This window comes from Hydra viridissima, unplaced genomic scaffold (assembly GCF_058129835.1).
Source record: "Hydra viridissima isolate aposymbiotic clone 2 unplaced genomic scaffold, HvirCarnegie_v1 scaffold_12, whole genome shotgun sequence".
Taxonomy (NCBI): domain Eukaryota; kingdom Metazoa; phylum Cnidaria; class Hydrozoa; order Anthoathecata; family Hydridae; genus Hydra; species Hydra viridissima.
The window spans coordinates 12947380-12969118 of NW_028324311.1; the positions used below are offsets into that span (position 1 = coordinate 12947380).

The following is a 21739-nucleotide window of genomic DNA, read 5'->3' on the forward strand; positions in this document are numbered from 1 at the left end:
GATAAAAACAGAGAAGATGGACTTTTTATCTGGATTTTATTTGGATTATGACTGTTTAATTTATCTAACCGAGATTTTAGGATAACCATATGAAAAAACTTCAAGATAACTGCAGATAATATAAATATCCTCAATAAAGATCCATTGGAGTTTTTAAGTATGTAAGAAAAATTAAAAAATTACTCAAAAATCACTTATGACTCTACAGAATTCTGAATACATTTAATCTGTCCAATGTCAAATGTGAATAATTGAAATGCCTAGATTCATAAGAGTAATATAAAAAATAACAAAAAGCAATTGATAAAAACATCCTGGTGACGAAACAGCGGTGGCAAATCGGCGGCAATGAAGCTATAAATGTGACTTGTAATTCTTTTGTAACTTTGAATGGTGCAGTATAAACAAATATATGGTCCATTTGTTCTATAGTCGGCTTAAAATTTGGTAATCAAAACTCACAATAAAATCAAATGATTCTGCTTTTAACAATAAAAACTCACTTTGGCAGATTTATAAAACCTCTTTTGTAAAAAAAACAAAACACATAGGAATGCCTCGAGGTTCTTTCAGCAGTATCTAAAAAATATTTACTACAATCATTTTATGTGAAAAACCAGTTGTTTTTTTTTGAAAAAATATTTGATTTCTTAACCAAACAGGCAATTACCCCGTAAAATTACGCAGACATTCGTCAGACGATTTGTTTGTACACGTGACCTCACATAATCGGAGTAAACCATTTTAAATTGTCTCAAAGTAAATTTAAATTTACTTACTTTGTTTAAGCTACTCATTTAAAAATTTTTATTAACTTCTAAACAATTTTTTTAACTTTTTTAAATATAATATTTAAAGTTTTATTACTATTATTGCAAAAAATAATATCTATAAGTTTATCAAACTAATTATTTTTAAAAAAGTGTAGTCTGTAAATTAAAATAGGGTGAAATTGTTTTAATTGATGTAAAGCCGAGTAACCTGCGACTGGCTTATTTTGTACGTCTCTTATAATAATAATGAAATCTTGCATTTCAAAACTGGACTAGTGATATGTATGCGCATCATTGAGAAGTTGCGCTGTATTTTAATGGTCATTTCAACGTAAGAATTTGATTATAGCATGTCTTCTATAAATGCTTTCGATAGAGCAGTAGTGGTATCGATTTCCAGGGTACTTGGCATTTTTATACTTATCTAATACATACATTAATAAAATATTAGGCTTGGTGTGTATGTAAACACTAAACAATCTATTGCCTTGTTTACAGTTTGTTAATAAGCAACAAAATAAATTTTACAAAATCAAGTCATGTAGGTGTCCATCTTTGCTGTAATTTATAATTATCAACACCATGAAGAAAAGTAGAAAATGATTTAAAATTCCTGTCTTAAAAATTGTGATACCAAAAGCAAAGAAAAGTAGTTATAGGTATATTTACATAGCTATGGTTGCAGTTTTTTTTTTTGCTGTTTACAAACAGCAATTGTAATAGAATTAATGTAAATTTCTCCCAAAAATATCATTAATATAAGTACTTTAAGGCTGTAAAAGTGCTTTTTTTGTTGTTGTTGAATAGCTTATGGATAATTTTAATTGTTAAAAAATTTAGGGTAAGTTTACTTTTTCTAGTGTTATACTACATGTTAAAAATATGATAAGAAGTAAAGGTATGGTTGCTACTTATTCTAATATATTAAATTTTCCATTTTTTGATAAACTTTAAGGGTGATGCAAAAGATCATATAATATAAATCATTGATTTAAAAGACTTTTAGGAAATATTTCGAAATCATCATTTATATTTTAGTTTTAATATTTATTATAATATTTTAGTTTTTAGATTTATAAGTTTTATAATTTTTTTTTTTTTTACATATTATAAGTTTATAATTTTTATGGTTTTCACTTTTCAGTTTCAGTCTAAAAAGTTTTATTTTTTAAAAAAATCTAAATTATTTTATAAATTAAGCTTAGTGCTAGTTGCAAAACCTCAATACCTCAAATTGATAGAAGCATTTTCTGTAAATTAAAAAGAAAGTTCTGAGCTGTTTGATAATTATGGTAGTGAGGTTGATAATGATTGCCAATGATGGTATTAAATTATGATAGCAAAGATGGATTTTTTTATGAATAAAATTAAAGCTATAAAATTTATTACCATTTTAGTTTTCTATTGGTCAACAAAAATCATTAAATGTTAAGAATAAATAAAAAGATTGAATTTGTTAATTTTAAAAACTGCATACAAAATATTTTGATGACTTGTTTTATTCTTGAGAAGAAAGCATAGGCTGTAAAAAAAATATGATGTGATAACACAAGTTAAATTTACACTAATGTAAGTTCAAAGAATTCTTTAAACTATTTTAGTAAACAGTCTAGTTTCAATATATTTTGTGGAATCAAAGCAGCTTGAAAACTGATACGATTGCTCTTTCCATATTTGTTCTTTCCATATTTGTTCTTTCCATATTTGTGTGTTATTTGTTTGAGCACAACATTTAAATGTTTGTTTTTGTACATAACAGGAAACTTTTTGGTTGGTTGTTTTAAAGTTTTAAGTAATTTTAAAGATTTTTTTTTTTTGTATACAGTTTTCAAATTGTAAAAAATGAGACATTAAAAAGATTTGTTACATCTTGAAATTTACTTTTTAATAAAATTTCTCATAGTATTACTTTTTAAAGAAAGTTTTACAAGTGAGATTTTCTCTTGTGTTTAGGTGACTGCAGATTTTTAAGAATTTGATATGACCTCCATTTCCAATCAAAATGAGTTAGTTGCTTTCTCAAGTAATAATTGTCTTGAACCAACTAGTCAAAAAGAGTTGGCTTATCCTGAGTTTCTTAGAAATGGTTTCACTCTACAAACTGGAAATGTTTCAGTAAAAAAAGGTAAACAAACACACAAACACAAGTGAACAAAAAGTAAACATTTACATACATAAATAACTTATATAGATTACAAATATGACAGTTTAGTTTTTTGATATTTATTTTTAAAAAATTTAATTATAAGTATATTATCATTTTTTCATTTTTGCCCAAAATGTAAAATAAACTCTGAGTTAGCACAACTTGCTTTGACAAAAAGATAAGATACACACACTGAATCATGTTTAAAAGTTACTAATCTTTGATATTGAAAGTGAAAGTATATTTTACTTTCAATTTAAGTTTAAGAATTTTTATACTCTGATTACCTGTCACAGGTCCTAACTTTTTTCTAAGTGCCTTTATTATCATTATTTTTAATTATTATGCTCAAAATAATTTACTATTGTCAATGAGCCACAGAGTAAAACATAATCCTTTGTTAAATTCAAAATAAATTGATATTCTTGAATTTGCTTTTATGGTAAGTCTTTATTCTAAGAATTTTAAGTAGAAATTGCTTTACTCAGTTTTGTTTTTCATACATGAAAAATAAATGTTCACAGCAATATCTAATAGCTAAATTGGTATTTGATCAAATTAAATGTTCAAATGCAAATGGCTTTAACCATAACTAGAACCATTGGTTTATCTAAATTGGAAATACTGTTACCATGACATCACATTTACAATTTTCATTAAAAGCTTAATTTAGTATTTAAAAGAATTGACTTTTTTTAAAAAAAAAAACTTTTAAAAGTTAGTTTTATGGATGTTCTAAAAGTAATATAATACAAATTGAACTTTATAGTTAAAATAGAAAAATACTCTAGAATATAAGTAGTATAAAATACTATCAATAAGGAGCGTGCTAGAGAGGAATCATGGCTATGCATTAAAGAACATAGTTTTTCTTCTTTCCTCATTTAATCTCATTTAATTTTTTTTTATGATTTATCAAAACCTTATTTTGGTTACTGATTTTAATTTTTTGACAGAGAAAAAACTAAAGACCACAATCCTAATCTTAAGTTTTAGGTATGGTGGCAAAAAATCATTTAGTTCTTAATTTTTAGTTTGTCTTTTCTCACTTTTACAATTCTTTCATTGAAAAAAATGACTGATAAAACGATCACAAAACAATCTATAACATAACTAAATTCAATCTATAACAAGTTATTCCTCTCCAGATCCTGTACTTCTTTTAATTCGATATTATTACAGTTTATAAAACCTGAAATTTAAAATCAGCAATATTATATATATATATACACACACACACACACACACACACACACACACACACACACACACACACACACACACACACACACACACACACACACACACATATACATACATACATTTACAAGAACAAGCTACAAAAACAAAGATTTCATTGACCTACAACTTGTTATATTCATATATAGTATAAATGCTAGCTTAAGAACTATTGAGCACAATTGACTTAAAAAATATATTAAAATGCTTCTGGCTGCACTGGAAGAAATTGAAAACCTTAATTGGTTGTTGGAAAAATTGTCTTTAGATGGTTAGAGTAATCTAAATTACAAACCAACAGTTTTTACCACTTTTGTAATAATTCAAAAAAACATTTTTGTAGAAACTTTATATACGAAATACTTCTGATTCAAAAGAGAGTATCTTATACAATTAGCAAGTGCAGCAATAGGATGTGTCAAATGTAAAAACAGCCATCAAGTTCATATTATTGAGAAGGAGGAATGAAATTGCCATTTTCTACTGAAACATGTAGAAGTTCTGTATTTGATTCACTTTGGTAATATGTAGATAGTTCAACCATCTTTAAAATTTTAAGAAAACTTTTTAAATTTTGGACTAATGCATTCAAAACTAAAAGGCGGGAGTTGAAAAGGCAGCAAAACTTCTCAACTCCCATCTTAATAAAAACAAACTGAAGTTTAGAATTTAAGACTTTTTTTTTTTTTTTTTATGGTAAAATGGTGATATCACCTCAATTTTTTAAATTTTTGAACATTTGCATCAAAGGTATGAACACATCATTTTTAAAACATAAAAACACTTGATGCACTTGATTGCACTTGATGCACTTGATGTCTCTTCTTAACACAACCTTTTATTTAAAGCTTTTCTTTGTGTTTTTATTTTATTTGATAAAAAAAGTTTTAAATAAACTTACATGTTTATGTTCTACAGAAAGTTTAGGGGGTGAGATTTGAATTCTCTGTGTGAAAGACTGTCTAGGTGCCAGATTTCAGGTTGATACCTCATTTGGTTCATTCAATATTGCTATTTAATGTAGTGGGTAATCCAAAAAAAAAAAAAAAAAAAAAAAATTTAAAAAGTGCTGAGTCAGTATAAATTAGCAAAAATTGAAATGTGAATATCTCAAGAACTGTAAAGAGTTTGTTACTCAAATTTTCATGTTTTCCAATTTTTTAAAGCCCTTCAAAAATTGACCTTTTATTTGAAAAAAATATATATTTATATAAATAATTCTCTCCAAATAAATAACAGAAAATATGACAAATAAGACCTAATCTTTACGCTTCAACAAAAAGATACTAAAAGATGAAAAGTTTCAATATATTTTTTAAAAGTAGTCTATAATTTCAGAATTTTAAAAAATTTATCAACTAAATACAATTATCCAAATATTGTTTAATTAACATTTGGGGTTTTGTTCAATGAAATGGGGATGGTTTTGTTTTATTTATATTTTTAATTTAGAATGTTATGTTCCACTTCCGCTACTGACAACTGAAGTTGTCAAAGAGCGTCATTTGGAATGATTTTGTTCTATTTATATTTTTAATTTAGAATGTCATGTTCCATTTCCACTGCTGACAGCTGAAGTTGTCAAAGAGCACCATTTGAGCAAAGAAAATTATATTATCCTCACCAATTATAGATTGTTTGTGTGCTACAACCAATGTTTCTCTAATGTAAGATTTTTTCCCTGTATTTGCTTTTTATTTTAGTGAAATTTAAAAGTTTAACTTTTGTTCAGTTTTGTTAAATAGTTGTTACCAAGTTTTGGTTCCAGCTGTTAAAAGGTTTCTTTTGCTATCATATTTAATTTCATTTGATTTTTCTAAAAATTTTCTGGGGAACCTTTTTATATCCCTTAATGCCACATTGAGAGGCTCCCCATACTTTAAGGGTTTTTGCACATAGTAAACATTTAAAAATATATTTTACAAATTTTTATTTTAACTTCTTTGAAGATAAGTTCCATTTTCCACACACAAAAAAGGAATTTATTTTGCAATTAAAATAATCATGTGCATTTGAAATTGATGTGCTTGTATGTACTAAGCAATCTAAACAGTTGAGCATTAATAGATATGGTTAGTGAGAAATTATTATTTATGAAAAATAACCATATTTTTACATCAATATGAGCCTTGCCCAAAAAGATTATTTCTCACTCTTTTTTTTAAACTTATGCTATTACTTTCCTAAAGCTCACTCTCAATTAAGCAAAACAAACATAATTGCAAAAAAAAGTAAATGCTCTACCTATCCTGTTCAAAGTTACATGATAATCCTCAATACATAAATACAGACTGAATGTACAATAAAAAAAGATTGAATGTAAAATGTTCCTTTTCCTGGACCAAAAGAGTCTGGGGTTTTGTAATCTATACTTAAACCACACCTTCTGTCATATAATGTGTGAAAAGACCCCTAGTGCTAGTGTGATGGTCACAAATATCTGCCAGGTATCAAGTGTGGCAAAATGACAGCTAAGTGTGAGCAACTAATTTCTTTAGACTTTTTTATCATTATAGTGATAAAAAGACACTTATAAACTTAACTTAAATACACTTAATGTAAATTGATAAATAAAAAGTAAATATAATACATGGATAAATTAAAATATTGTATATTTTTAATCATAAAATAGTATATATTTTTGTACAATATGAACATATTTTTAAAATGTTACATTGTTATATTTGGTTATATATTTACTAATTTGTTTGCTTTCTAAGCAATAATACTTTGAATGCTACTCAACTATGATAAAAGTTGTATTTACTTTTAGTATTTAGTATTGAGATACTAATACTTTTTTTAGGTTCCAGTTTGTTGTGTTGAATATGTTGAGATGAGGGAATTGCTTGCATTATATATTAATTGCAAAGATGGAAAAATCATACGGTGAGTTGTTGTTGTTGTTGTTGTTGTTGTTGTTGTTGTTGATGATGATGATGATGATGATGATGATGATGATGATGATGATGATGATGATGATGATGATGATGATGATGATGATGATGATGATGATGATGATGATGATGATGATGATGATGATGATGATGATGATGATGAAGAGGAGGAGGAGGAGGAGGAGGAGGAGGAGGAGGAGGAGGAGGAGGATGCTGATAATTGACAATGATGATTGATGATGACAATGGCCATTAGGACGATGATGACGATGATTGATGATGGTGATTGATAATGATGTTTATGTTATTTCAGAGTTACTTTTGACACTCAGGAAGACTGTTCACAGTGGTGGAGGTATATAACATCTTCTGAGGTTGCACAAACTAATCCAGAGGATTTGTTTGCATATCAACATTACATAAAGTTATCCTGGAAACCTACATGTGACTCAGGTAATATTTTTGCATTGAAAAATGGTGTGTTAGTTTTAATTTAAAGTGATTATTTTACATATATGTATGTATGTATGTATGTATGTATGTATGTATGTATGTATGTATGTATGTATGTATGTATGTATGTATGTATGTATGTATGTATGTATAAAATTACTTACCCTTTATATCACTTTCAAAATTTGAAAAGTAAAAACCATTTTTAAAACCTAGAAATATAGTTTCTTAATAACTGAATTTCATTATCAAATGGTTTTAACTGTTCTTGTTAATGATAACTCACTGTATTACAAGTGTTCTGTGTTGAGTCTGTCATGCCTCACTACTCCAATGAAGTATCTGTTTGAAAAAAGGCAAGTTTTTAACTCTATGTCAGTATCTGGGTTGTGTTAAATTCCAAAAAAATGAGTTACAGCAAATTTCTCAAAGTGTGGTAGGTAAAAAATTTTCATAAGTTGTAACCCTCTCTTCATATCAAAATAAAGTAAAAAAACTATGAAGGTTGAAGACAAGTGTATTAATGGTAAAACATCTTGCCTCATAAGATAGTTTTGCTGGAATACTTTTAAACTACTCAATTGCATCTAGCTTTTTCTATTTTGAAATATATCTTATATTTTGAAATATATCTTATATTTTGAAATATATCTTATATTTTGAAATATATCTTATATTTTGAAATATATCTTATATTTTGAAATATATCTTATAGCAGAAAATACTTTAAAATTTTAAGAAAACTTTTTAAATTTTGGACTAATGCATTCAAAACTAAAAGGCGGGAGTTGAAAAGGCAGCAAAACTTCTCAACTCCCATCTTAATAAAAACAAACTGAAGTTTAGAATTTAAGACTTTTTTTTTTTTTTTTATGGTAAAATGGTGATATCACCTCAATTTTTTAAATTTTTGAAAACATCTTGCCTCATAAGATAGTTTTGCTGGAATACTTTTAAACTACTCAATTGCATCTAGCTTTTTCTATTTTGAAATATATCTTATATTTTGAAATATATCTTATATTTTGAAATATATCTTATATTTTGAAATATATCTTATATTTTGAAATATATCTTATATTTTGAAATATATCTTATATTTTGAAATATATCTTATATTTTGAAATATATCTTATATTTTGAAATATATCTTATATTTTGAAATATATCTTATATTTTGAAATATATCTTATATTTTGAAATATATCTTATATTTTGAAATATATCTTATATTTTGAAATATATCTTATATTTTGAAATATATCTTATATTTTGAAATATATCTTATATTTTGAAATATATCTTATATTTTGAAATATATCTTATATTTTGAAATATATCTTATATTTTGAAATATATCTTATATTTTGAAATATATCTTATATTTTGAAATATATCTTATAGCAGAAAATGCTCTTTTGATCCTTGAAAGTTACAGAAACTTAACACATACTATATTTCAAAAAAGTTACTTTATAAACCATAATAATTAAGTATTTAGTAAAGTAGTAATCTTCTGGCACCGGGAAAAGCACCTACCTAAACTTATTAATGCTTATACTTAAGTGTCCATAATTTAAACTGTATGCATGCTATTAGTATCTTATAAATAGCATGCCAGTAATTACTAATTGTATTAACAGTGCGCTGTTTACAACTTGTACAAAATATAGATAAAAATCATTTTAAAGACAACAAAAAACAGTCAGTAGCGGAACAAAATAATGAAAATTTTGGGAAAAGCATGCTATGTCTTAATAAAAATAAGATTTTACAAAATAATAATTCAAGTAAAGATTTACAAGATAAAAGGTTAGGTTTAAGATCAAAAGTCTAAAGCAACTTCATCCCCATGGTTAATCTTCTTTACCACTAGAAGCCCTAAGGTGGATCATTTGATCCAAACACGACTTTGCCACTTTGCCAAAGCCAAAATATTAATGTTGAAAAATTGATCTATTTTAACTTATTTTGATACTATTTACTGAAAAAAGAATAAGCTACATAACACATTAAGAGATGTGTGTTAAGTTGCGACTAAGCTGGATTGATCAATCTACTTTAGGGTTTATAGGCATATAAAAAACCTGGGGCTTCTAGTGTTAAAAAGCCATCAAGTGGACTGAAAAGGATTATTATTGATGATAATTGATCAGTGATCAGAAGTTATTTTGGGCTAAACTATGCATAAACAATGCAATTTTTGAATATAAATCTTTGTAAATATATCTTTTAAGCTGATGGTTATTGGTTTTGTAAATTTTTTATTTCAATTATTTTTGTTCAATAAAATCTCCTAATAAATCTGCTTTTCTCATAATTCTATTCCATTTGTGTATTGCTATTACAAAAGTTCTTCAAAATACATATGTTTTCTACAAAATATTAGTTTGAGATCTCTGAAAAAATATTATTTGCAAATACAGTGAAAAAGTTACTTTAATTTGTTGTATTTTAACATTGTGAAGGCGTTTTTGTGAAATTTTGCATCGTTTTGATTATAAATTTTTTTTCCTTTGTAAACTAGAACTTTTTTCACTTATCACTGCATACAGCTCATCTAAAATCCTTGTGTATTATTCTGAATTTCTAGTTTACATTTCTCAAGACATAATCAATCAAAAAAATGACTTTTTAATATCCAGAAAGCCTAGCCATAAACGTTTTTAACAATCATTCTCTCTTTGTTTGCTTTAGAGCTAATATTCAGCTTTAGTCTGATGTGAACATCCCTATTTCATAAGGCTTGACAATTGGATTTTTAGAATTGTCAGAATAAAATATAGGAATTTCTGATCATTCATATTGCGTTTGTTATATTTTTTTGTACAATTAACATTTTTCAATAATGTTAAATTCAAAAAACTTTTTAAGAAATGTTGATTCTTGAGAAATACAAAAGCATCAAAGTATATCAAATATCAAATACATAACCATCAAATTATATATAGTTTGATGGTTGACGATGCATTACAAATTTTTTTAGCAATTTTTATGAAGTTCTGGTGGAGTAGTTTATATATTTTTTTTCTTTTCAATATCCACCTTTTCAACATCAACGATCTCCTTGAGTGAGATTTCCGCTCAATCTGAATAGTTCTGTAACATAAATTGTAGAATATCTTTAGTTATCAGATCCAGGCTGCTGCCTGTCACAAGGTTTGTGAGATACTACCTTTTGTACTGACTGTAAATATATATATATATATATATATATATATATATATATATATATATATATATATATATATATATATATATATATATATATATATATATATATATATATATATATATATATATATATATATAGCCAAAAATATAAAACCATCAAAAGTTGCTTTTTAAGAAATCAATCCACGTAAATGATTTTCTCTCAATAAAAAGATGGTTTTCTCAACCTACAAATTGACTTCAATAAGTTAAAAGTACCAGTAAATTGTATAAGAGCCTATTAAGTAAAATAATCCAAACCATATATCTTTGTTCATAATGGAAATCCAGTCCCTTTTCATAATTTCCAATTAGTTATGCTATAATAAATTTGAATAGATTTTAACAATATTTGGTAAGTTTTTCAAAAAAAAAAAAAAAAAGAAAAAAGATTTCAGTTCAAACTGTTTTAAAATGTAGCACAAAGTGGCAGAAATCTAATGGTTAGAGTTCTTAAAGTTATGGTCCGAGTTCTTAAATGTCAGTTTTTATTCCTACCCAATTAACAAGTTGCAAATCTTTATTGAGGATTTTGTTGAGCTCTTCTTGTAGATTCATGTAGAGCAAAGGAAAATTTTGTTTCAAATATTTGTTCCAACTGTTGATTACTCCATAGATCATGAATTTCAAAAGTGCTGAAAAGAAGTCATCTGTAAAAATCATATAGAGTAATAAATATTTAAAATGATATCATATTTCAGTTGGATTGTCTCCTGGAACTTTGTAAAGATGTCTGTAAGAAGTAGATTTTGAAGTAATTTTGAGCAACAGCTGAACTTTGGTGGGTGGACAAGTTTTCTTTTTTTTTTTTTTAATTAATTTTTCAGTAAATTAAACTAATAGATAATAATAAAAAAGTTATTGACATTTGATAAACCCTTTAAGTTATTTCAACCAAAATAAACTAATACTGGAAAATCTAAATAATTCTGAAAGTATGAATTTTTTTAAAATAAATATAAAATAAATTCTTCTAGCTTAATTATACTCATGCTCTTTTTTACAATTGAGGTTAATTTTGTCTTCAATATGAAGATGAAAAAAAAAGCAAGCTTCAAGGTTGTCTAGACATGCTGAATCAACTGAAATGACCTTTAAATAATGATTGAAGAAAAAGACTTTTGAAAAAAGTTCCAGAAAAATTAGATTATAATAAAAACTTTGGAGAAAGTAAAAATAAAAAAGTAGAAAAAATAATAGACGCTTTGGTGAAAAATGCAACTCTTCTGATAAATTTAAAAAAAAACATAAATTTCTGAAAGGTGTTATACATTTCAACAAGTATTTCTAAAAGTTCTTTGTTTCAAAATAGAATTAAATAACTTTCAAAATATTTCAATTGTAAAAGTTAGTTTTTGAAAGTTCAAAATACCAATCATTTCTTTCTCCAAATCCTTGCATTGGGATAAACCAAATATCTTTGCATTTGGTTTATCTCAATGCAAGAATTTGCAGAAGGAAAAATACCATAATCCTAAATTGAAATTAGGGTCCTAATTTAGGTTCATGGCATTGGATCCAAGTTTTATCCATATTTATAAATATTTTCTTTCTTTCTTTTTTTTTCTTTATAAATATATTTAATATGAGGGTTTAAATATTTTCTTTAAAATACATCAGTTAGCAAATATAATTACTGTTTTAATCATCACAACATTTGTTATAATTTGATGCAAAAACATTTGTTATATGCTAATTTGATGCAAAAAGAAGTATTCTGTCAGCTTTCAATTTATAATGTCTTGCTATTAGTTTTCCACTAGTTTGTTGACATATTGACAACTGTTCAATTGTTGTATTGCACTACTACAAACTTTATAAAACATCAAATGTCAGAGGATATCTTGATACTTAATTGCTAACACAAACTATTTAAAGTGCTCTAAAAACAGAAAAAAACCCTTGAACTGTGAGATCATTAAGTCAAGTTGTTAAATTATGTTAAAAATCATGTAAATAAAATAGAAACATTTTTTTAAAAATGTTGAGTCTGTAATGCATTGTATAATGCTTAAGACAAACAACTAAACACCAGCGGCTTAAAAAGAAGGTGGTTAAATGATATTACTTTGTGGCTGCTTTTGGTGTTGGAAAGCTAGCTTTTATATTGGAAAAATGGACTAATATATCTAAAAAGGCACCCTCAATCCAATTCTCAAATGCTCAACAATTGAATAAAATGACAATTTTTTTTCCTTCATGGCCTTAAGCAAGTTGCATGGAGTGTTAAGCAATAGTTTGTCAGAAAACATCAATAAAAGTGTTTGAATGGTCAACTCAATCTCAAGATCTTAATCCAATTGAACACCTGTGGCACCATTTGGATAAAAAAATTTGAGACATAAAAAATGAAAGCAAGTCCAACAAAATAATGAATTTTAAATATTTCCATACATATTTTTGATTTTTTAAACTGTACACAGAAAGTTTATAAAGTAATATTGGTTATATTAAAGTTAAACTACACATAGAATGCTTCTAAAGTCACATTGGTCATATTTTTTTGCATCATTTGTAAATTGCAATGTCATGGAAATTAAAACAGTAATTAAACATTGTGTTTGCTAACAGATGTATTTTAAAGATTAGAACTTAATAAATAAACGGAAAAAAAAAATTAATTTCTGTTTTTTAATAAGTTAAAAATAAGACAAAGACAAAAAGTTTGAATGTGGCCTAAATTTCTTTGCTAAATGTAAATAAAACTTTCTTTGCTAAATATTAATACCTACAGGGTGACCGGAAAGTTCTGTCAGTACTTCACAATCAATTTATTTTTAATGTAATATACATAAACTACTCAAATTACAGTAACAGATCAAGTAACATATGTAGTGTAAGTATACCAAGAATTATTCAAATTGGTCTCCTTTTCGGTCCACTGTCAATGATAATCGATGATGCCATGATTGTATGGCGGCACGAATTGTTTCCATAAGGAAATTTTTCCCATTCGCGGATCATCATTCGTTTCATGGAGGCCAAGTTATGATGTTGTTTAGCATTGACCTTGGACTCCAAAATACCCCACACACAAAAATCAAGTGGATTCAGGTCAGGAGAGGACGGAGGCCACTCATCCATCATAGGAAAAATTCCCAATGGAAACAATTTGTGCCGCCATACAATCATGGCGTCATCGATTATCATTGACAGTGGACCGAAAAGGAGACCAATTTGAATAATTCTTGGTATACTTACACTACATATGTTACTTGATCTGTTACTGTAATTTGAGTAGTTTATGTATATTACATTAAAAATAAATTGATTGTGAAGTACTGATAGAACTTTCTGGCTACCCTGTATTCCACTTGTATAAAGTCCATTGTCATTAAGTAGCATCAATGAATATATTTTCTCAGTCAGTCTCGGGTTAATGTCTAGAAATGTGCTGTAAAGGATGTATACATTTTTTAAAAATTGGCCAAGATTGTCAAATTCAGTAAAAGATTTTAACTATTTCCTCTAATGTTTTATTTTATTCTTTAGTTCTTAAAAATTTTTTTTAGCTGCTGACTGTGAAGCAGGGCTATTTGTTGATGATGTGCGTCGTATGGGGTTTAATACAAAATCTATATGGCGGATTTCTGAAATAAATTCCAAGTTCGAGTAAGCTTAATCATTGAACTAATTTTTGTTTTATGTCATAACACTTTTTTAACACATTTACTCATAATACGCATGGCGTAAGCTTTTTGTTTTATGTCACTCATAGCACACATGGCGTAAACTTTTTAGTAAGAGACTCTTCAAAGTAAACAAGAAATTATTCCAGGTAGGTAGTAAATCAAGAGTTCCAAATAATTAGAAATTTTTAAGAGGATGGGAACCTTAAACTGTTCACTCACAATATTTGTTATAACTACAGTCAATATTATTTTGTTGTAGTAAGAACCTCATTGGAGCAAGTGATTGAGCTAAATGGATGCATACTTTTTAAAGTTAAACACTGCTCAGGTCAATTTATGATGCTGGAACCTGTAATTGCATCATTTTTTATTTCAACTCTTATTGACGATGAAAGAATGCAATTCACTTGTAATTTTTTTTAGCATTCCTAAAAAGTTTCTACAGTTTTTTTTATTGTGTTTCTTGTAAAGAAAACTTAATCTAAAGATAGTTCAAAAAAAGACTCAATCTGAAAATAGCTCAAAAAAAGACTCACTTAACATGAAGATAGTTTAAAAAAGACTCACTTACTCTGAAGATAGCTTAAAAAAGAAAACAGTTATTATGCATTATTACCATCAGCAGCATCAACTTAAAAAAAAGTGGATTAATTAAACTACAAAATGTAACTGAAATCTTAGTGAATTAATGCTAATTACATTTTTGTGAGAAAAGAAAATGATCAGTTATCAAAATTAGACATTTTAGTTGAATAATTTAAGCAGCAAAATGTAAAGTATTGATAATTTAATGTTATTAACTTTAAATATTAATGATTTAATAAATTTTTATAGAAGATTTTACTGATAACCATTGAGGATAGCCTATTTTAAACAGCAGACTGTTGAATTGTAAAATTATATCAAAATGATCTGTCAAAAAAAATCAATAATTGTACTTTCTCTGTCATATGTTGAGATGCTTTTAATTTCTAGAATGATGAGTCTGTAAAGCCATTTGTCTTAAAACATGTTTAGTAGTTCTAGGAAAATGACAACACATAATTTTGAGTAGCTGTGTGAAAGAATGGCAACTAATTTTTAATATTTAGTTGCATAATTTTTTTAGAGTTTGTAAAACCTATCCAAAATTTCACATTGTACCAAAATGGATTTCAGATGATGACCTAAAAACTGTTGCACAATTTCGTGCTTTGCGTAGATTTCCATCTGTCGTTTGGAGGTATTTTTATTTTTTACCATCTCTTTTAAAACATTTTCTATAACTGCTTCTTATAATTATAGATATAATTCTTATCGTTAAAAAACTTTTTTCAATTTTATTTAGAGATCATTTATGTTTAATTTCTTAATCTTCAATTTAACTAATCTGTGTCACAGAGCTTAAATAATCTTTCTGAATAAAAGTATGTACCAATTTTAATTATAAATTGTAGGAGTAAAAAATCTGGTGCAATTATTGCACGATCAAGCCAACCAGAACTTGGCTGGTTTGGATGGCGGTGTGAAAAAGATGAACAGCTGTTGTCTGCCATATCTCAAGCAGCAAATCTTGACAGAGACAACAAAATGTTCAACATGACAGTTTCAGGTAGCTTTGATATGACATAGTATTATGAATGTTTATGATATGACATTTAGTAGCATGAATGTTTATGATATGACATTTTTGTATTATGAATAGAATTTTAAAATAATCTTTGTAGTCATATCAATAGACAATAGTTATAAGTAATTTTTTAGAGACTTTATTTTAGTGACGGACATGTCTTCTACTTCAAGGCAACCATTTTTGCTTGTTGATGCACGCTCGTATGCATCAGCTGTAGCCAATAGAGCAAAGGGAGGAGGCTGTGAATGTCAAGGTTAATAATTTTTGATTAAGTAAAAGTAATTTTATATAAAAATATTTCTGTTTTCATGTTTGATATCTTATGCTAAGCTATATATATAGTTTGCAGATCATTCTCTGTTAGTTCATGATCACAATCTTTTTTTCACAATTTTCAAAAAAGTTAATATCTAATTGGAGTTCATACAATTTAAAAAAAATATAAAGAAAATAATGTAAATATATAATAAATAATATAAAATATAAAGTTTTGTTTTTAAGACCGTTATCAAACTCTGCCAAAGTGAAATAATTCATAATATTTGTAATAGTATCAATAATAATAATACTTTGTTGTGCAATCATGTTTTTTGTGTTATTTTTGTATTTAAAAATTGTTTTCCTTTATTGCATTAATCTGATGATTTCATGTTATACATCTTAAAAATTATATTTTTAGCATTTATTGTTTAGAGTATTATCCAAACTGTGAAATACAATTTATGAATCTTCCCAACATCCATGTTATACGAAAAAGCTTTCAGAGTGTGAGGACTCTTTCTTATTTGGGAAAAGAGCAGCTTAAGTATGCAACAATTTAGCTGTACAACAATTTAATATCGGAAGTTTTTTTTAATGTTAATGTTAGAAAATTAATATGCAATTTGTTTTGTTTATTTTGAAATTTTTAGTTGGTATTCGTCGCTTGAAAACACTCGATGGCTACAATACTTGTCAGCTTTACTGCGTGCTACATACACTATAGTAGATTCTATTAATCTTAAGTCACAATCCGTACTTGTGCATTGTTCAGATGGATGGGATCGTACAACCCAAATAGTGTCTTTGTCTGAATTGCTTTTGGATCCTTACTACAGAACTATCAAAGTCAGTATTGTTTCTAATTGCTTGATTAATAACTTATTTTAATCATAATTACTTCAAGAATATTACTCTGTGTCAGTTTCAATTTCCCTAAAAGTACTTAATAAAATGTACTCAACTGTTTCTGCTATTCCAAACCTTTCCTAACCTTTTGAAAACATTTCTCTCACTGCTAACCTCTTTTAACTTTTTCTCTTTTTTTATAGGGTTTTCATGTTCTTATTGAACGTGAGTGGTTGGATTTTGGTCATAAATTTGCAGATCGTTGTGGCCATAGTCAAGACCGAGATATAAATGAGAGTAGTCCAGTGTTTTTACAGTGGCTAGATGCAGTATATCAACTAATACGACAGTTCCCTTCAGCATTTGAGTTTAATGAGTTTTTCTTGGTATACCGTCGTTTAAATGCTAAATATAGTAATAACTGTAAAGTTTTGTCACAAATTACTTTTAAAATATAATTTGTATTTTTGTTTTCACATATTTAGTTGAAGCTTGTGCAGCATGTTTACAGTTGTTTGTACGGAACATTTCTGTGTAACAGCACTCAAGAGAGGCATAATAGCAAAGTAAAGTCAAAAACCCTTTCTATATGGGACTTGCTTTTATCTTGCAGAAAAGATTTTACTAATTATCTGTATACACAAGAAAATGAGGTACATATTTTAATGTATGTTTGGTATATGGGCATTTACTAATAGTTATTTCAAGATGAAAAAAATTTTATTCAGGTTATATATATACTCAGGTTTATGGTATATGCGTATATACTAATCGTGATTTAAAAATAAAAGATTTGTTATTTGATAATATTTTTAAAGTTTGAGAAAATGGATTTGTTATTTAAAATTTGACCCTTTTATAGGTATTGTATCCAAGTTATCATGTGAAGGATTTAAGACTGTGGGAAGCTGTTTTCACAACCACTTCTCAGCATTATTTAAAGACAACCATACAACGCAGAGACTTTATAGATATGACTCAACAGCTCGAACTTAATGACTCGGGAAATTTTACTGCTAATGGAGAAAGTTGTAAAGAAGGTAATGGCTTTACCTCCTCTTTGAATGGCTTTTCAGGCCAGCAGTTAAACCATAACTCCAACATTAATGAAAGTTTTACAAAGCAAAACGGATCTGTTATAGATGTCAATTGCTTTAAAAGTAACAAATCGTGTTCCGCTGCCGATGTTAATTTATTAAGCATCGCAGATTTGAACGAATCAAATGATTGGAGAATAATTACCACCGTTGATAATCTAGAGGAAAATAACGAACTAACTAATGAACCCTTAGATAAATATATAAATAAAGATAGCGAATTCTTATATAGCAATAGCAATAGCGAAGACGATTTAGACAATTCTGAAAATAAAAGTTTAGATAATCCAAAAATGACTGACAGTGTGCGGACACTAACTAATGAAAGCGAACGCAGGAAAAGCTTTGACGAGTCATGTAAACCTATACAATTAGAGACAAATTTAGTTAGTTTATCTCGACACGGCAGCGGCGGAATGCGTCGAGCTCATAGCTCTCCTGAATCTCCTCCTTTATCAAGCATGCTTTCGAGGACAAAGTCATTTCCTGACGTTATGTCGTCTTCAATGGGAGCAAATGATATCAAGATTAACTCTGACTTAAATAAGCAGACAAACGTATTTCTAAAAGACCTCAGTAAGTTTTTAGATACGGATGGTTTAACTATCTCGTATTGTTTCTATGATCAGCAGCTTCTGGAAATCGCAAAAAATCATGCTCAAGAAATGAACAGTGTTTTTAAGAAATTAGAGATAGAGAGGCAGGCCAGGATTTATCTTCAGCAGCAACATTTTCAAAGTGGATCACCAAGTACACCTTATAACTTGCCAACTGTTTTAAATGACGACCAGGTATTGTGTTTTGGAATTGCTTTCCGTTATTTAACAAAAATTTCTTTTCAAAAGATGACCTAAATTTATCAATTTAAATGAACAAACAAAAAGAACTTCAGTTCCATAACGTTCACCTTTTAAGTTACTATTTATAGAGGCTGCGCACTAACCGTCCATGAAACACCTCGTAACTGAAATTTGTAGAGGCTGCGCACTAATCCGTCTAAATGAAATATCTCGTAACTGAAATTTATCTGATTGTGTGGAAGTGAAAAAAAAAAAAAAGAAAAAAAAAAACAACAGCTTTTTCACCATAAGTTGAAAAACTATTTTATCACATTATCATAGTTTCTTCTTGCAACCGTTACATTTTATGTCTTATTACAAATATTTTGCAATAATATCTAGAGTAGTACTACACCTCTAACTAAAATTGGTGCATTTTGTACTTACGAAGTATCACACACCTAGACCAATGATTTATTACTTTAATTATAAAGTTATTATGGAATCTGAATTTCAAAGCGGTTTTAGACGATTTTGTTTTTAAAATGTTAGTATTTTTGTAAACTTTTGATTGTAGCATTCATTACCAGATTCTGTGAATGGAACGCGGTCTTTATCAAGTGTAAGTAACGAAGAAGGTTGGGAACAAGTTCAATATAATGATGTGCAATCTGTCCTTTGGGTTCCTGATCATTTGTCGATTTTTTGTTCTCGTTGTGGTTGCCGCTTTTCAGTCGTCTACAGACGCCACCATTGCAGGTATAATGGCGTTCTATTAAGTCATTTCAAAAAGGTTTGGGTTTCATAAATAAGAGTTGTGAAAAATTACCATTTGTATGTTTACTTAAATGTTAAAGATTTAATTTTGTGGTTCCAAATATTTTGCACAAATTCACGAAAATACAAAACCATTTATAATGTTTATACGCTTTAGTTGTAGTAACTTTTATGCTTTTCTTCCAGAAAATCTGATGGACTATTTTGATGTAGTAGCTTTTATGTTGCTCTTCCAGAAAAGGTGGTGAAGTATTTTTTACTTACGTTTTTCTTTCAGAAAATGTGGTGGAGTATTTTGTGACGCATGCTCGAAATATCAAATTTGCATTCCCGAAGAATCTTTATTCACACCTGTGCGTGTTTGTGAGCAATGTTATTTTCATTCGTCTGCCGTTCATTCAACCGTCATTTAGCATTTGAAATTTGTTCTTCGTTCCTCTTCTTTATCTGAAAATCTATTTTAATTTATTTAAAATTTTACAATAATTTTTGAGATGCTTTATAGCTTTTAATAACACTAGGCGGTTACATCTGCGTTAGCGTGTTTGAAACTGTTTTGGCAACTGTTTTTCGTTTACAATGAAATGGATGGGTTTTTAGTTAATATTTCGAGTTTCTTAATTCTCCATTAATAACTCACTAACTAATTTGAGCGTGCACACGCCAGATGTTTTTGTATAAACGTTTTAAGCACGAGAGAATGATTTGTTGCTTCACGTCTCGTTCGTACCATGTTCGTATACATTTGGATAAATTGTTAATAGTGAATTGAACATAAATTTCGTTCTTTTGTGTATATATGAAATAGTTCAAACATTTGTTATTAAAAAATATATCCTCAAGCTAATATCATAAGTGCGAGTTGAAAAATTTTCTCACAAGAAAGTTAACAATCGTTGGATTTTTTATTTCCATCGTTTGTTTTGATTTAATGAAGTTATTCAAACAAATCCGGGGTGGAGATACGTAAGGACCAACGAAAAGTGGGCCTGTAGGTGGACAAAATGGGAAAAATTTTAGCTGTCTAGTCTTGAAAACTTACTTAGTTTTAGTATCTACATATATTAGGAGAAATCTATTGATAATTTATTTATATTAAATCCCATAGTTACCAGGACTCTAAGCATTTGAATATTGAAATTTAAAAATATATATATAAATAAGTAATTCAAGGTGACATCAACGTTGTGTTATATTTCAATTAAATCTACGTTTTTGAAACAAAAAATTAGTACATGTTATTCTAGAGTATTTAAAGATAAGAAAAACCAATGTGTGAAATAAATTTGTCATAGCATGTTATCTCAGTTATACTTTGAAAATCACAGATTAAAAAAAAAAATTTCTTAAGAAATTTATTTTTTGCCGCACTATAACTAATGATTACCACAATTTGCCATGTGTTGTCTTATATTTATTTGAGCTATATGATGCTTCAATCGAGTTTTAATTGATTGCTCGTCCCCTTATATCCCCGTTCAGATTTTATGTTTTACCTTGGTTGCTATGGTACTAAATTTTGCATAACAACAACTCATTTTTATATTAACGTTGTTTTAACAGTATTTTACTTGGGCTAAGTACACAATATTGGGGGTATGTATTAAAATGAGATTCAGAATTCTTATAAGGTTAATTTTTTTTTGTTACTATGGATACCTTACTTTGCATTGCATAGCAATAACATTTTCGGTAGTTGTTAGTAATTTAATTATTAACACAGAGAGTAATTTAATTACTTTTAACTTTAATTACTAACACTTGTAGTAACTTAATTACTAACAAGTATTAGTTGTCCAGGCGGCATATATATTATAACGTTTCATTTTTAAATACTAAATACTTGTTACAATAATTATTAAATACATATTTACTTGTTACAATAATTATTAAATACAACAATTATTAAACTTAGACATTCATAATTTTCTCCAAAAAAACAATCTTAGTATTTCAAAACAAAATATTACTGAAGATATATTGAAATTTATTCAACCAAAATTTGCTGATTTTA

General features: G+C 27.4%; 1 protein-coding gene across 3 annotated transcripts; it reads left to right on the forward strand.

The window, feature by feature from the left end:
• Positions 1–959: 959 nt before the first annotated feature.
• Positions 960–20580, forward strand: LOC145193692 (phosphatidylinositol-3,5-bisphosphate 3-phosphatase MTMR4-like). Of its 3 annotated transcripts, none has more exons than XM_090068399.1 (16): positions 960–1104; positions 2727–2898; positions 5701–5825; positions 6965–7047; positions 7369–7508; positions 14234–14333; positions 15462–15575; positions 15790–15944; positions 16111–16218; positions 16659–16770; positions 16877–17072; positions 17276–17458; positions 17558–17725; positions 17935–18960; positions 19526–19707; positions 20003–20580. In XM_090068399.1, the coding sequence occupies exons 2-16, from the start codon at positions 2754–2756 to the stop codon at positions 20136–20138; spliced, it is 2973 nt and encodes a 990-aa protein (XP_089924525.1). In that variant the 5' UTR covers positions 960–1104; positions 2727–2753; the 3' UTR covers positions 20139–20580. The 3 variants fall into 3 exon arrangements, with proteins under 3 accessions (XP_089924525.1, XP_089924527.1, XP_089924526.1); XM_090068401.1 differs by having other exon boundaries at positions 979–1432; XM_090068400.1 differs by having other exon boundaries at positions 1022–1174.
• Positions 20581–21739: the final 1159 nt, after the last annotated feature.